We start from the raw sequence: 13,881 nt of genomic DNA on the forward strand, positions 1-13,881 counted from the left end.
TTGTGAACACTAATCTTATCTTTTTAAAAAATAAACAATATGCAGGCGCTGCAAAAATTATCTCGCTATTGAAAATGCACAACTATGAAACATCCACAATGCAACCCAATTCTACAATTTCTGCTAACAAAAAATATAGCGTATCATTCATGGTTGAAAGTCGCGCGATTGAAACGTTTATGAGCTTAAACGGCATTTAGATGACAAAAAATTAAAATTTTGATGTCACTATTATGTTCAGCATACTTTTTTTTGTTAACTGTGCCAAATTTTGTCGAAAACAAATACCAATTTTGGCCTGAAACGTCATTTAGATGACTTCCAAGTACTTAGAGAGTTTAGGTACGAATTCTAAATCTATGACGTTGCAATTAATTGTTTCGGACATAGTTAAGAGTTAGTAAAAAGAAAAAAAAGTAAAAGTAGTTACCAAGATGAGTTTCGAACACACAACTACTCCCGGGTTGGTGCTCAGAGAGGCAAAAAATTCCATTCTTATAGGACACATTTGCGTTTTAAGGATACGGTCAGGGTCATTTTTTTTTAAAAAAATATTTTTTTTAATTTTGATTCTTTGGCATAATTTTCTGATATTTTTTAAAAAAGAATTAAAAATATTTTTTGTTAAGAGGGATAAAATGAAGAAAAATCTTCTTTATCTTTTAGTGTTTTCAATAGCGTGCTCAAAGTTTAAAATTCCTTAAATATATTTAATCTGTATAAAATTTTTTTCGTTTTTATCCTGTTATGTCATGTTATCCTGTTGTCTGTTTAACAATAACTAGACCCAAAGTTCTGCGAAAACACTTTGCCTTTAATTTTAAATAAAATATTCATGAGTTATTAATTTTTCATAACGTTTAAGTGGTTCTAACCATGATTCTTGCAGTTAAAAGCAAAGGTCTTTGATTTGCTTTTACTCGAAATAAAATTTTCAGTCGTAACGGTATATATTTTTGTCGAACACTCCCCTCCATATTGTCGAAATGGTACGAAAACAAGTTTGTTGCGACAATTATATCTTTGGCTACAAAACTTTGCTTTTTTAGCGCAGAAAGTGAGGAAATATCGAGTTATTGATCTATCATGCTTAAAAATAGATAAATCTGTCATAAAACAGCTATTGTGACACAAAATCTATATTATTTTGCCCGTATACGTCTGTCCGTCCGTCCGTCCGTCTGTCTGTCACGCAAAATGGTAGCTTAATACCGTTAAACAAAAATCCTGGTTTACGACCAATTGGTGTTGGTGAGGTGCTTCGTAGAATAGTTGGGAAGATTGTGATAAACATATCTAAAAATGACGTAATTAAAGCAGCAGGCTCGTTACAAGTTTGTGCTGGTCAAAATGCTGGTGTTGAAGCAGCCGTCCATGCGATGCATGACATTTTCGACAACGATGATACTGAGGCTGTTCTTCTAATCGATGCTGAGAATGCCTTTAACTCAATTAATAGAAAGGTAATGCTGCATAACATTTCGAAGTTATACCCAATGATTGCTACGTTCATTAACAACTGTTATGCTGTGCCTGCACGTTTATTCGTGATAGGCGGAAAGGAGATTCTTTCGAGGGAAGGCACCACACAGGGCGATCCGACGTCGATGGCTGCGTATGCTATTGGAATCATACCATTGTTGAAAGCACTTTTCAACAATACACGTTCGAATGACCACACCCTTAAAGAGGTTGCATACGCTGACGATTTTACTGTTGCTGGAAAACTTTACGAAATTAAAGAATTTTGGTCGAAAATCGTTGACATCGGTCCGAAATACGGCTATTTCCCGAGGGCAACTAAATCCCATCTAATTGTGAAACAAGAGTATCTACTTAGTGCTGAGCAAATCTTTGCAGATTCAAATATTTTGGTAACATCGACTGGTCAACGTCATCTCGGTGCAGTCATTGGTAGTCAGTCTTACAAGATTGAATATGTTAATAGCAAAGTTGCAAGTTTAGTTGAACAGCTAAAACTTCTATCAAAGATTGCTGAACTAGAACCTCAATCATCTTATTGTGCGTTTGTAACTGGTTTTAAAGCTAAATTGACATTTCTTCTCCGGACCGTTCCTGACATAAAAAAATTACTTCAACCGATAGAGACAGTCGTCAGAAACGAATTCATACCTGCGATAACTGGTGGTCATCTATGCTCCGAAAACGAAAGGCTTTTACTGTCACTTACCACACGACTTGGAGGATTGAATCTCACTATTTTTCCTGACGACGCACAAGTACAATTTAATAATTCGAGAATGATCACAAAATGTCTTGTCGACTCTATCAAAAAGCAAGACATAGACGGTATCTACGATGATGGAAAAACAAAAACAGCTAAAGCACAAGTTAGAACTTTAAAATTGGATATCCAGAAAGAGAATCTGGCCCTATGCAGAAATAACATGACGCTGAAGCAAGTTAAGGTAAACGACATCAACCAACAAAAAGGAGTCTCCAATTGGCTCAATGTATTGCCAATAAATGAGCAAGGTTTTTATCTCAACAAGCAAGAGTTTTGGGATGCTATGCGTCTACGCTACAATTGGAGCATTCCCAACTTACCCAGCAGTTGCGTTTGTGGAGCTCGATTTGACGTTGAACACAGCATGAAGTGTAAGATGGGTGGCTTTGTTACGAGACGTCACAACGACATTCGTGACCTCACATCAAAGTTACTCAAAGATGTTTGTCATGACGTACAGTTAGAACCGAATTTGCTACCGCTGACTGGAGAACGTTTCGATTTAAAGAGTGTAAAAACCGGTGATGATTGTAGACCGGACATTCGTGCTCGTGATTTTTGGATAAACGGCCAACAGGCATTTTTTGACGTAAGGGTTTTTGACCCCACTGCCTCGAGGTACAACAACCAAACTTTACAGCAATCTTTCATTTCAAACGAGAACGAGAAGAAAAGAAATTACAATCGTAGAATTTTGAATGTTAATAATGGCAGTTTCACGCCGCTTATATTCTCAATTCACGGAAGCATGGGTCGCGAACGCATCACTTTTTACAGTCGGCTTTCGGAAATGATAGCGGATAAGAAGAACATACCCATTTCAACTGCAGACACATATATACGCACAAAACTTTGTTTTGCTCTGTTGAGATCTGGTTTAATATGTTTAAGAGGTTCAAGAAGTTTATATAAAAAGTTCGATGTAGGAAATGATATTGTGGTTGATCATGAAATTTCAAAGTTGAACTGTTAAATCGTTAGCTAGGAATATGTTGTGTTATGTAGTAAATTAGTCCCTTGTAATCATATAATGTTGTAGTTATTGTTGTAAAATTGAAAATAAAAAAAATATTATGATAAAAAAAAAATGGTAGCTTAGCTGCGCAATAGCGAGAAGCTCGCAATGCGGTATAAAAAGGACGAGCGAACCCGTGAATTTTCCACGGGCTAACGACTAGTATGCTATATTTTTGGAACCACTTTTTTAGAGCTGTATAAGAGCTTCGCAATGATATTTTTTTCAACGAACAAAAACTTTACTGAGGGGAATGTTCGACAAAATGAACTGGAAGGGTGAATTTTTGTATATAACTTTTTTTCTACTTTTTGGATTTTTTTTATGAAAATATTTTATCATCATTCTAGAGATAATTTATTTGGCTTTTAGAATATATATATTTGCCAAGGGTTAATATAGCGAACAGAGGGGATATTTTAAATATACTGAGTATGTGTCCCAGGGGGTTACCGTATCCTTAATACAAGCTCACGAGCTTGTAACAAGGGCCGGGTACCAGGTACAGGTACATGTAGAAACCACCCCCATGGCCTGTGTCTTTTTAAGTTTTTGTGCTGTTCACATTTCTCAAAAGAATTAATGAACGAAAGAGCCCGCATATAGTTACCGTGCTAAATTAATATAAATCCACCCTGGCCATTCAAACTAAATTTTAAGCCTAGCATATTTTTGAAAAACTTTGTTGATTCGTTTGTTAGTCCCACTGGTTTATTTTAAAACTCAATCTCAAAAAATGGAAGTAAAAAATACAAAAAACACTCACAGTAAGGTGAAAATATATGTCAAATGAAAATAGATAAAGAATTTAGTTCATTCAATAAAAACGTTTTGCCAACGACAGCCTTTATATTATATACATCTACATGATATTTTTACAATACACAAAGTCAGCTTTTGGTTGTTATTCTAATCAAAACAGGTCGAAACAAGTTTTGCACGACATGATATGATCCTCTCTTTTGCCATTAGCTAGCTAGCTACGTTGTTGTGGCAGAATAAAAGTATGAAACCACGAACATTTGTATAGCAGAAACTATATAGATTATGTTATAAAGAACAAACAGAATGTTGTGTTGTTATTCTTTGCTGAAACAAAACTTGATGATGTTCCAAACTTTTTGTGCGCTGCTTCATTTCATTACCTTTCTTCATATGGCTTCTTTGGTACGTGGATGTCCTTCTATTTGTGTTTGTCAAGATGATAATGTGGATTGTTCTGGCAAAAACTTGCAAGAACTTCCTTCATACTTACCAAAGCAAACAAAACATCTGTAAGTTCAATGATACATAATAATAATCCCTCTTAAATATTATGTTTTTGCAAACGGTTGAGTATTAGAGTAGGCCTTTAAAAACATAAACATGATCTCATAATGGCTCAGTATATGCAAAAGTGTGTGTGTAAAAATAAAAATAAAATAAAAATGTAATTTCTTACAATGTTATTTAGCTATGTAATGTAGCTATATATAGACCACTTTCCTCGTGATGTAGTTGTTTTGATTTCATTTTGAGAACAATGGGCATGTGCGCACTTTTGTGTAGGTAAAAAAGCAGGACTCACACAGGGTAAAATGGTTATTAATGAAGATTAAAGACTTTTGGGCAGCATTAGATTCAAGAGGAACTGGAATTAAATTTTAACTATATTCTTCTAATTCTTCTTAAAAAATTTCACTAATTTTGAGCGAATATATATTTCTTTTTTGGATGGATTTCTTTGATTACTGTGGTCTGTTGTTTATATTTTCTGCCACAGAAATGCTTGCGCATGTGCAAAAAAAGCGCAAACTTTTTAAACATTGGCAAGTCATTCTATATAATAATACGCCAGTTCTATGTGTCTGTAACAGGCAAAGTTGATATGCTTATTTTTCTTTGAAGTCGCTGAAAAGAGTATGTCTCAAATGTTAAATTTTATGACGTTACGGTGCGACGTCAATAACACTACTTTAACGTCAATATCCTATATTAAATTAATGAAGCCATTACAATGCACTTAAAACATTGAGGCCAAATAACTTAGAAACGAGGTGGTGACGTCGATGATTTTTCACCGCGTGGGTAACTAGGGACCACCTAGGACCAATTTGGGTAATTTCCCCGAATCCGTTTCCGAATGGACGGGTTAATGACGACAACAAAAAGCCTTCAAACCCCAATATCTCTGCAACCGTTTATCCAAAGTACATTATCCTATACATTTTCTTAATCAGTGTTTCAAGATCTATACGATGAAGGCAACAGGTACAAAAATTTCTCTAAAAAATATTTTGGGTTTTGACGGGTCATTGCTAATGTTAGCAAAACTTTTAATCCCTGACATCTCCTTAGGCGTTCGTCGAGAACATATGATCCTGTACATTATTTTGATCAGCGTTTCAACCTGTGCACATTACAGACAAAGAATAAACAAATTTCGCGAATTTTCTTATCTGCGCTACGTCAGCAAAACATCTAAAGCAACTTATTGATTTTTTGCCTTGGTGGATTTCTCCATGGGCTTTATCGACTAGTCTATATATAATATAACTAAACTTTTATCTATATGCATATGTACAGGCATAGGCTTATTCGTGTGTTTAACCTGTGTTGGTACCTATTATCAATGAATCATGCATTTATGTGTGCATTGTTAATTTTTAAAGTTCATGCAGAAACAATATTTTTTAAGATTTCAAGCTCATTTTATGTATTAATGCGATTTAGGAATCTGTGTGGGAAACAATTAAGTTTAGTGTCAGAAAAACTTATATATACTTATTATATATATAATATATATATATTAAAATTGTTATTTATTTATCTTGATTGTTTATAAAGTGATAAAGTCACCTGTTTTTGTTGATATCCTAAAATCTAGATTGCAGCCCTTAATAAAAGTGAAAAGGCTAAATAAATGTGCTTTGATTTTTGTTTAATCTGTATATACTTGAAACACTTTCTCTTAAACATAAAAAATGTTGACAAATGTATGATATTTTTAACATTTTGTTATAACCAAAAGTCTGGACATTTAGAGATTCTTTCATTAAAAGACATAGATCAGGCTTAAAATAGATATTTCTTACATATTGTTATCACTTTATTTTATGTGTCTTTTTGTGAGTTTTTAATACACTTGTGTGTTTAAAACATGCAGGAAACAATTTGATATTTAAGTAAAATCTCAACATGTTGCCGTAGTATTATAATGACATGTTGTGTTAATCAATAAGGACAGGAATGTCATGCTATTTTCAGCATGACTAATAGTTATTGTTTAAAACAATTTTGCTATGTATATGGTATCATTATAAGAAGTTTTGTTTTGCTTTGAATGTTTTGTCCTATTTCTTATTTTTGTGTTTATATGCATCCCATGTCAATGAAACAATTGTGCTGCTTTTCTACAAATAAATTCTCCAATAATCACTAAGTTCTAAGGCTCTTTTGGTTTGGCTAGGTGAGCCTAGGCTTTTTAGAAATTCATATTTTTTATAAGTTTTCCTTTGATATGCAGAGAGAAAAACAAAGTGTTTGTTACTAGTCGATAAAGCCCGTGGAAAAATCCACTTAGACAGAAGTATAATGGAAGAAATAGGTTGTTTTAGGTTATTTGCTGACGTCAGCAGTAGAGATGCAAAAATCATTTGGTAAAAATTAGTTCATTCGTTGCCTATAATAATTGGGACGTCTATCGAAAAAATGCATAGAATCTTGTGCTTTTGGTAAATGCTTAAAAAGGTATAAGGGTTTAAAAATTTTGCTGCGGTCAGCAAAGTCCCTACCAAAATTACAAAAAAAGTTTTTTTAGAAATTTGTACACCCGTTGCCTTCATCGTATAGATCTTGGAACGCTAATCAAGAAAATGTATAAGATCATGTATCTTTGACAAACGGTTGCAAAAATATTTAGGTTTAAAGGTTTTTTGATGACGTCATCAACCCGTCCATTGCAAAACAAATTTGGGCACCCAGTTTTGGAAAAATTACCCAAATTAGTCCTTGGTGGTTCCCAGTTACCCACATGGTGAAAAAACATTGACGTCACCACCTCGTTTCCAAGTTATTTGGCCTCAAAATTTTAGGTTCACTGTAATGGCTTCATTAATTTAATATAGATTAGACGTTAAAGTAGTGTTATTAACATCGCGCCGTAACGTCAGAAAATTTTAACATATTAGACATGCACTTTTCGGCAATATCAAAGGAAAACAAGAAGCCCAGGGGCTTGAAGATTTCTGCCATTAGCCTTAAAGATTTTAAAATTTGAAGTTGATCTTGAAAACGGAGAATTATGGGGTAAACAAATCATTCAGTATTCTCAAATAAGGGCCTGATACACTTCACTGAAATATAACTTATATATTATCAATATAATTTCTTAAAGTATGTTTAAAATATGGTTTTAATTTCTTATAATTTCTTATAATATAGCTATAATATATATAATTTCAGCACCTGACATGTGCGTCATAACCTCATAATTTGCTGGATGGCTATAATATTTGAATAAAATCAAACGAGTTTGATTTTAATAATATTGTTGGTGATCTGGTTTTGAATGCCTTTTGTTTGTGTGACAATAGATCTTTTATCTGCTAGCGTTGTTGTGTCAACAATGTAATGAAATTAAATGAAATTATAACAATATTTTAACAAATTATAAGTATATTGTAGAAAAATTATAACTGTATTATAGAATATATTTAATAATATTATAAAAGTGTATCCTGGCCTTAACTAACCTGCAATGTTAAAATACAACTCAAATAAAAAATAAAATTCATGAATAATTAATTAGTTCTGCTGAATATAGCTTGTGCTTGAAAAATTGTACAGAAAGAAATGACTTAACATCAAAGATGGCACATTATAAGACGATCTTCATTATTCTACACTGCAGGAGCTTTAACTTTTGATAGCATATAAACTATAAAATAAAGTATTGTTTATTGAATAATAAAACAATCTGTTGCACTGTTAGGATTCTTATTGGCTTAAAACTCATTTTAGCCTTGTTCTCAGAAAAAAATCTTTAGCCTGGATAAGTTTCGGGCGTCCAGCCTAGCTGCGCTGTCTCTATCTCTCTATCTCCTCTGGCAATTTTAAAGATTCCGCCTTCGCTGGCGGAATTTAATTAGCAACATCCACTTTGCCTGTCACAGACAGACACAGTCGCCGTATTATTATATAGAAGTCGACAAAGCCCATGCAAAAATCCACTGAGACCGGATTAAATTGAAAAAGAAGGGTCATTTGAATTTTGGTCACGTCAGCAACCCATCCGCAAAAAAAAATAATTTGAACCTTGTTTTTATACATTGCCTCTATTGTGTAGAACTTAAACTGCTGATCAAGAAAATGTATATGTTCATGTGCATTTGATGAACGGTTAATGAGATAAGGGAAGGGTTTAAAAATTTTGCTGACGTCAGCAATGGCTGTCAAAACGTCAAAACAAAAATTTTATTTTAGAAATTTGTATACCTGTTGCTTTCATCGTATAAATCTTAAAACGCTGATGAAAAAAATGTATAAGATCGTGTACTTTTGATAAACGGTTGCAGAGATATTAGGGTTTGAAGGTTTTTTAATGACGTGATCAGCCCGTCCATTCCGAAAAAGATTCGGTTGTCCCTAGTTACCCCTGCGGTGAAAAATTATTGACGTAACCACTTCGTTTCCAAGTTATTTCGCCTCAAAGTTTTAAGTGCACTGTAATGGCTTTATTAATTTAATAAAGGATATTGACGTTAAAGTAGTGTTATTAAACGTCGCAGCGTCACGTCATAAAATTTAGCATTTCAGACATACATTTTTTGGCGACTTCAAAAGAAATTTCGGCGACTTCAAAAGAAAATGAACACATCTGCTATGACCGTCACATACACTTATTATTATTAACAGTCCTCGAAATAGATTTTGGAGACTTGTCAGACAAAATGTGCGCCACATCTCCAGCTTGGTCGGACATGTCCGTAGCTCGTTTCGAACTTTCGGCGGGTAAAACGTCCGATAGATTTCCGTTTTTATCAGACATTTTTAGATCTCAGAATTATTGAATAGTCCTTTTAATCCATAAGCAAGCCTATTCATAGCCAACCTGACCATCCTAGCTAATTCACCGACTCCTGACTTAGTTAAATGAACTACGTAGACATGGATCTCTATTGCCTGACCCCTTCGTCGTTGGTAACCAGGTCTTACACATGAAATCCAGCCATGTGGTTCTTAACTAATGCGGTGGTAAACGCTGACGGAGAACGGATGAAGCAAGTTTGCAAAACTGCACTTACAGGCGAAACAGACATTATTATATCACTGATTTAATTACAAGCTCGTGAGCTTGTATTAAAAACGCAAATGTGTCCTACAAGAATGGAAATTTTTGCCTCTCTGAGCACCGACACGGGAGTCGTTGTGTGTTCGAATCTCATCTTGGTAACTATTTTTACTTTTTTTTTCTTTTTTCTTTTTTAAAAAGATAAGACAAGAGTTCAAAACACTTGTTTAACTAACTAGTAAATAAAGGTGTTTCCACCAAACTTTTTAAAAGTGAATGTAGGCAGAATTAACTGAATTAATGAATTTCGCAAATTTTTGGGTTTGTGGGTTTGTGGTCTTTCTTTCCTGTCAGTCGGTTCACCCAAGACGGACCCATCGAAAATTAAAAGTTCGAGGAATTTTCCGTTCAGGAAGGTCTCACAAATCAATTTTGAAAAATAAGTGTGTAACAAATATTATTGCGTATCTAAATAGTAAAATATGTTGTGTCTAACTTCGTAACAAAAATCCCAATTTGATAGACAGCTTTTTGTAAACTTTATTCGCGAGGTTGTTTGCGTATATCGTATGTCTTGTTGTAAATAATTTCTTCATTTGACAAAACAATTGGAAACCATAGCAGGTCTCATGTAATTGATTTTTTTATGCTGCAAGTGTCATTTTTATTCAACCAATTTTAAAAACGAAACCCACGTGCGGTATAATTTTTTTTCTGTATAAATTTTGTTAAAATGTAGCTGAACTTAATAATAATAATAATAATAATAATAATACAAACTTAAAAACTTATTTTATTTTATATTTTTTAAGTTTTCTTTAGCGACGGCATTTTTTGTGATTTAATTGGCTTATTAAAATGCACAGCCTTACTTTGTTTTTTTAACAGCGCCTAAGACATTTATTATTGGTGGTATGTGTGATCGTGATTAAGTAACTTCCATGATGGCACGTGGCAGATGAAAACAAAACGGAAGAGATGTGGAACGACAATTGATTAAAGATACAAGATTATATTTGATTTATCTCGTTATTTTTGCATGTTTTAATTTTTAATTTTTGAAGTTATAATAGGGGAGATGTAGCTAGAGAAACGTGCCGGACAAAATGACAGGCCAGAACTGATTTTCGTCTGACGTATTTGCGTCTGGGTTGGACAATGTCCGATGTCCGACCGCTATTTCGAGGACTGAGTAATGGCTTATTAACCGTTTAGCTGGTCTATACGGGAAATTATAGGCTGAGATCATTCCGTCATGGACCGAACGCAGTGGGGTCCATGCCAGCGACAGAGGTTTATTACCCCACTGATTATTTCATAACTATTAATAAAAAAAAAGGTTTTAGAGTCCAGGGGTCTTTAATAAAAACAAGGCTTAGGGATCGTATCAAAATGTTCGTATGTTTTTTTCGTATAATTATACGAACGCTACGAAGTACTTCGTTTCGTGAGACGAATGTCATACAAAGTGCTTCGTTTAAAATGAACAATGTAAACAAAATTTATACAAACTTTTTTAATATATGATACGAACTTAAACAAAGTTTTTTTATCGTAAAAAATGAAATGATACGAACTTTGAACAAAGTAAATTGCTATATGATCTTGAAACAAACTTCAAAAGTACCAGCGTAATTGCGCATAATCTACGATGATCTTTCCGTTTTCTACGATCCTGTTTTCATGATTTTTAAACAATCAACCACAATTTCTTAGCTTTTATGGTGCCGTTTTCATGATTTTTAAATGATCTACGGCGATCTTTTCGCTTTTTACGATCTCGTTTTCATGATTTTTAATCGATCTACGGCGATCTTTTGGTTTTATACGATCCCGTTTTCATGAATTTTACACTTTCCACAGCGACCTTTTCGCTTTCTATGATCCTGTTTTCATGATTTTTAAACGATCTACAGAGATGTTTTTGCTTTCTACAATTTCTACAAACGACGATCCCTAAAGACCTTAGATAAGTTCGTATAACGAAATGAACTTTGTATTTGTTGAAAAAATTTCAATATAAAACTATAGATAATAGTCCAATTATAATAAACGAACTTCGTATAAGCAAATTTTTATACGAACTTCTTTAAAAATGATGCAAACTTTATACGAACTTGTAATTTTGATGATACGAAAAAGTTCGTATAAAAATAAAATGATACGAAAGATTTAATAAATCGATACAAAATTTTTTATACGAATTATACGAACTACGTACGGACATTTTGAGACGGTCCCTTAGGTGGAAAACAGGTAACTTTCTTTATATTTCGAACGTACACAAACATTCGATCCACAATTCGTTAAAAAATAAACAATATACAATACAACTTTTAAAAATAGAATATTTCAAAACAGTTTTAAAATTCAATTCTTTATCGTTTCGCTGATGGAGTGTTCGTATTAAAATTTCTCTGGAAAAAAATGAATAGAGGGTTAAAGACTGCGTGGAACTGGAAGTATTAAGAGCTGTCGATTGGTTATGTATGTCAAGTTGGTTATTATTATTTGAGCTCAAGATGTTTGACATTTTGTAACAGTGAGTGGTACTAGCTAATATGTAATTTCGTAACGAATCAATACTTTTGTGACCACTGTGTTGGGCTACATAAACTTGGGGACATTTGCATCCAAAAGCTTTCCAATCGATGTTTTTCTTACCGAATGATTTTCCACTTTTCTGCCTGTAAGCCTGTGTTTTTTGCAACTTAAAAGTTGTCCAATTTTATTTTTCCTGAGGGGAGTTTTCAAATACCAACTGTCTTCTCTTGTGTAGTCAATTTTTTGCCTCAATGTAAGAAAAAAAGGCGGGTTTTCCATCAGCATTTTCTCCGGTCCATGTTTTTTGAACTCTTTGTAAAGGGAGACTAGGCATTTTTCTGTTACGGTGGCATATGCGGTGGGATAGAAAAATCTTTTTTTTCCTTTTCATTTCCTTTTCTGGTTTACGTACCTCTTTCCTTTACCAAAACTAAACATTCCCCTTTTTCTGGATCATTTTCCAACACAATGTCTCCCCAAAGCAATTTTCTGGCCTCATCTCTTGCACGAAACCCAAAATGTAATAAGATAACCCACCACATTGTTCTTTGCAGTGTGAGTGCAAAGTCCAAAAAAGCCAGTCTTGTGTAATTTTTCAATTTCATGTTCCTCCAATTCCCCCTTTAGCATTTGGTTTATTTCTGTACCCAAGTTTTGTCAACTGTTTTCGTTTTGCTGCTAACACCTTTCTAGACTTTTCAAAATCAAAGAGGATGTTAAAAGGAACTTTCATACTGTCTAGATGTCTTTGTAAGCCACGTTGTAGTGATGTAAGGGAGTCATGTTCATATTCTTTTCCGTTCTTTTGTTTGACATTAATAAATAGTTTGCACAGTTTGTTGTTCAGTTCTTCTGGTGTTGTGAGATGAGGTCGTCTATATTCTTGAAGGCTTCAACAATACAAAAGACAAAAGCTGTTTGCTGCAAACGTATTACAATATTTTGTAGCTTTTGACTGTTGTCCTGCTATGAATTCGTCTATTTCATTTAAATCGTCAAATAAACTATCGTCTACCAGACGAAAACAAGGAGTAATTGACATTTTTATATCACTTTAAATTAACTTTCTTTTTTTGTTTTTGTTTTGATGTCGGTTAGTACAGTGTCATATAGACTGGTCACATGAAAAAAGAAACCAATCAAATTTTCCGAGAACGTTCGAATAAATGTAAACATTCGAAAATACTCAATAGTGGGGTAATAAATAAGATTATTGTTATATATTGGCTCAATTTATGCGTAGAAAAAAAAAAGTATATGGTTAATCGTTTGGTTATTGCATAAGTTTTTAACTGATTTTCTCAGTAGATAGTCTTTAAGTTCCTTTATATATGAATTGAAATGCATTTGATAAATTGTTAATTTTAACTTAAATTCTTAAAAAACTAAACAGATTAGAATCAATTTTCAAGGTATTTAGAAACTTAAGACCATCATAGTAAGAAATTCTCAGAAATACCAAGAAACTTTTGTCTCAGAAGCAATTAAAATACAATTATCAAAAATCTGTTATATTAACACAAAAACTGTGTCTTGCAAACTCAATTATATTATCTATATATACTATCTTCTTTAGAGGGAACCTTTTAGCTTAAAAATTTTTTTTCTCATATGGTAGATAATGTTAAACTATTACAGAATTTAATAATTATTTTGCATAGTTCGTTAATATATATAATATTGCATTCTTTGCCATTTTAAAGAGATTGTAATCATCCCTTACATTCCTTGCAAGTACCATGTGTGAGTGTGATCGTTACTTTCAGTAAACTTATATTGGCTGCAGAAAAGCAATGTGTTTCT

At 33.3% G+C, this 13,881-nt stretch overlaps 1 protein-coding gene across 2 annotated transcripts in view; it reads left to right on the forward strand.

Moving 5' to 3' along the window:
- Positions 1-3,974: 3,974 nt before the first annotated feature.
- LOC130625856 (leucine-rich repeats and immunoglobulin-like domains protein 3) overlaps positions 3,975-13,881 on the forward strand; it is a 56,432-nt gene continuing 46,525 nt past the window's right edge. The window contains exon 1 of one of the 2 annotated variants that reach the window (XM_057440970.1): positions 3,975-4,537. In XM_057440970.1, coding sequence (XP_057296953.1) covers positions 4,332-4,537 — 206 coding nt within the window. In that variant the 5' untranslated portion in view covers positions 3,975-4,331. The remainder of the gene's footprint in view (positions 4,538-13,881) is intronic. The other variant, XM_057440969.1, reaches the window with a different exon arrangement.

This window comes from Hydractinia symbiolongicarpus, chromosome 14 (assembly GCF_029227915.1).
Source record: "Hydractinia symbiolongicarpus strain clone_291-10 chromosome 14, HSymV2.1, whole genome shotgun sequence".
Lineage (NCBI taxonomy): Eukaryota > Metazoa > Cnidaria > Hydrozoa > Anthoathecata > Hydractiniidae > Hydractinia > Hydractinia symbiolongicarpus.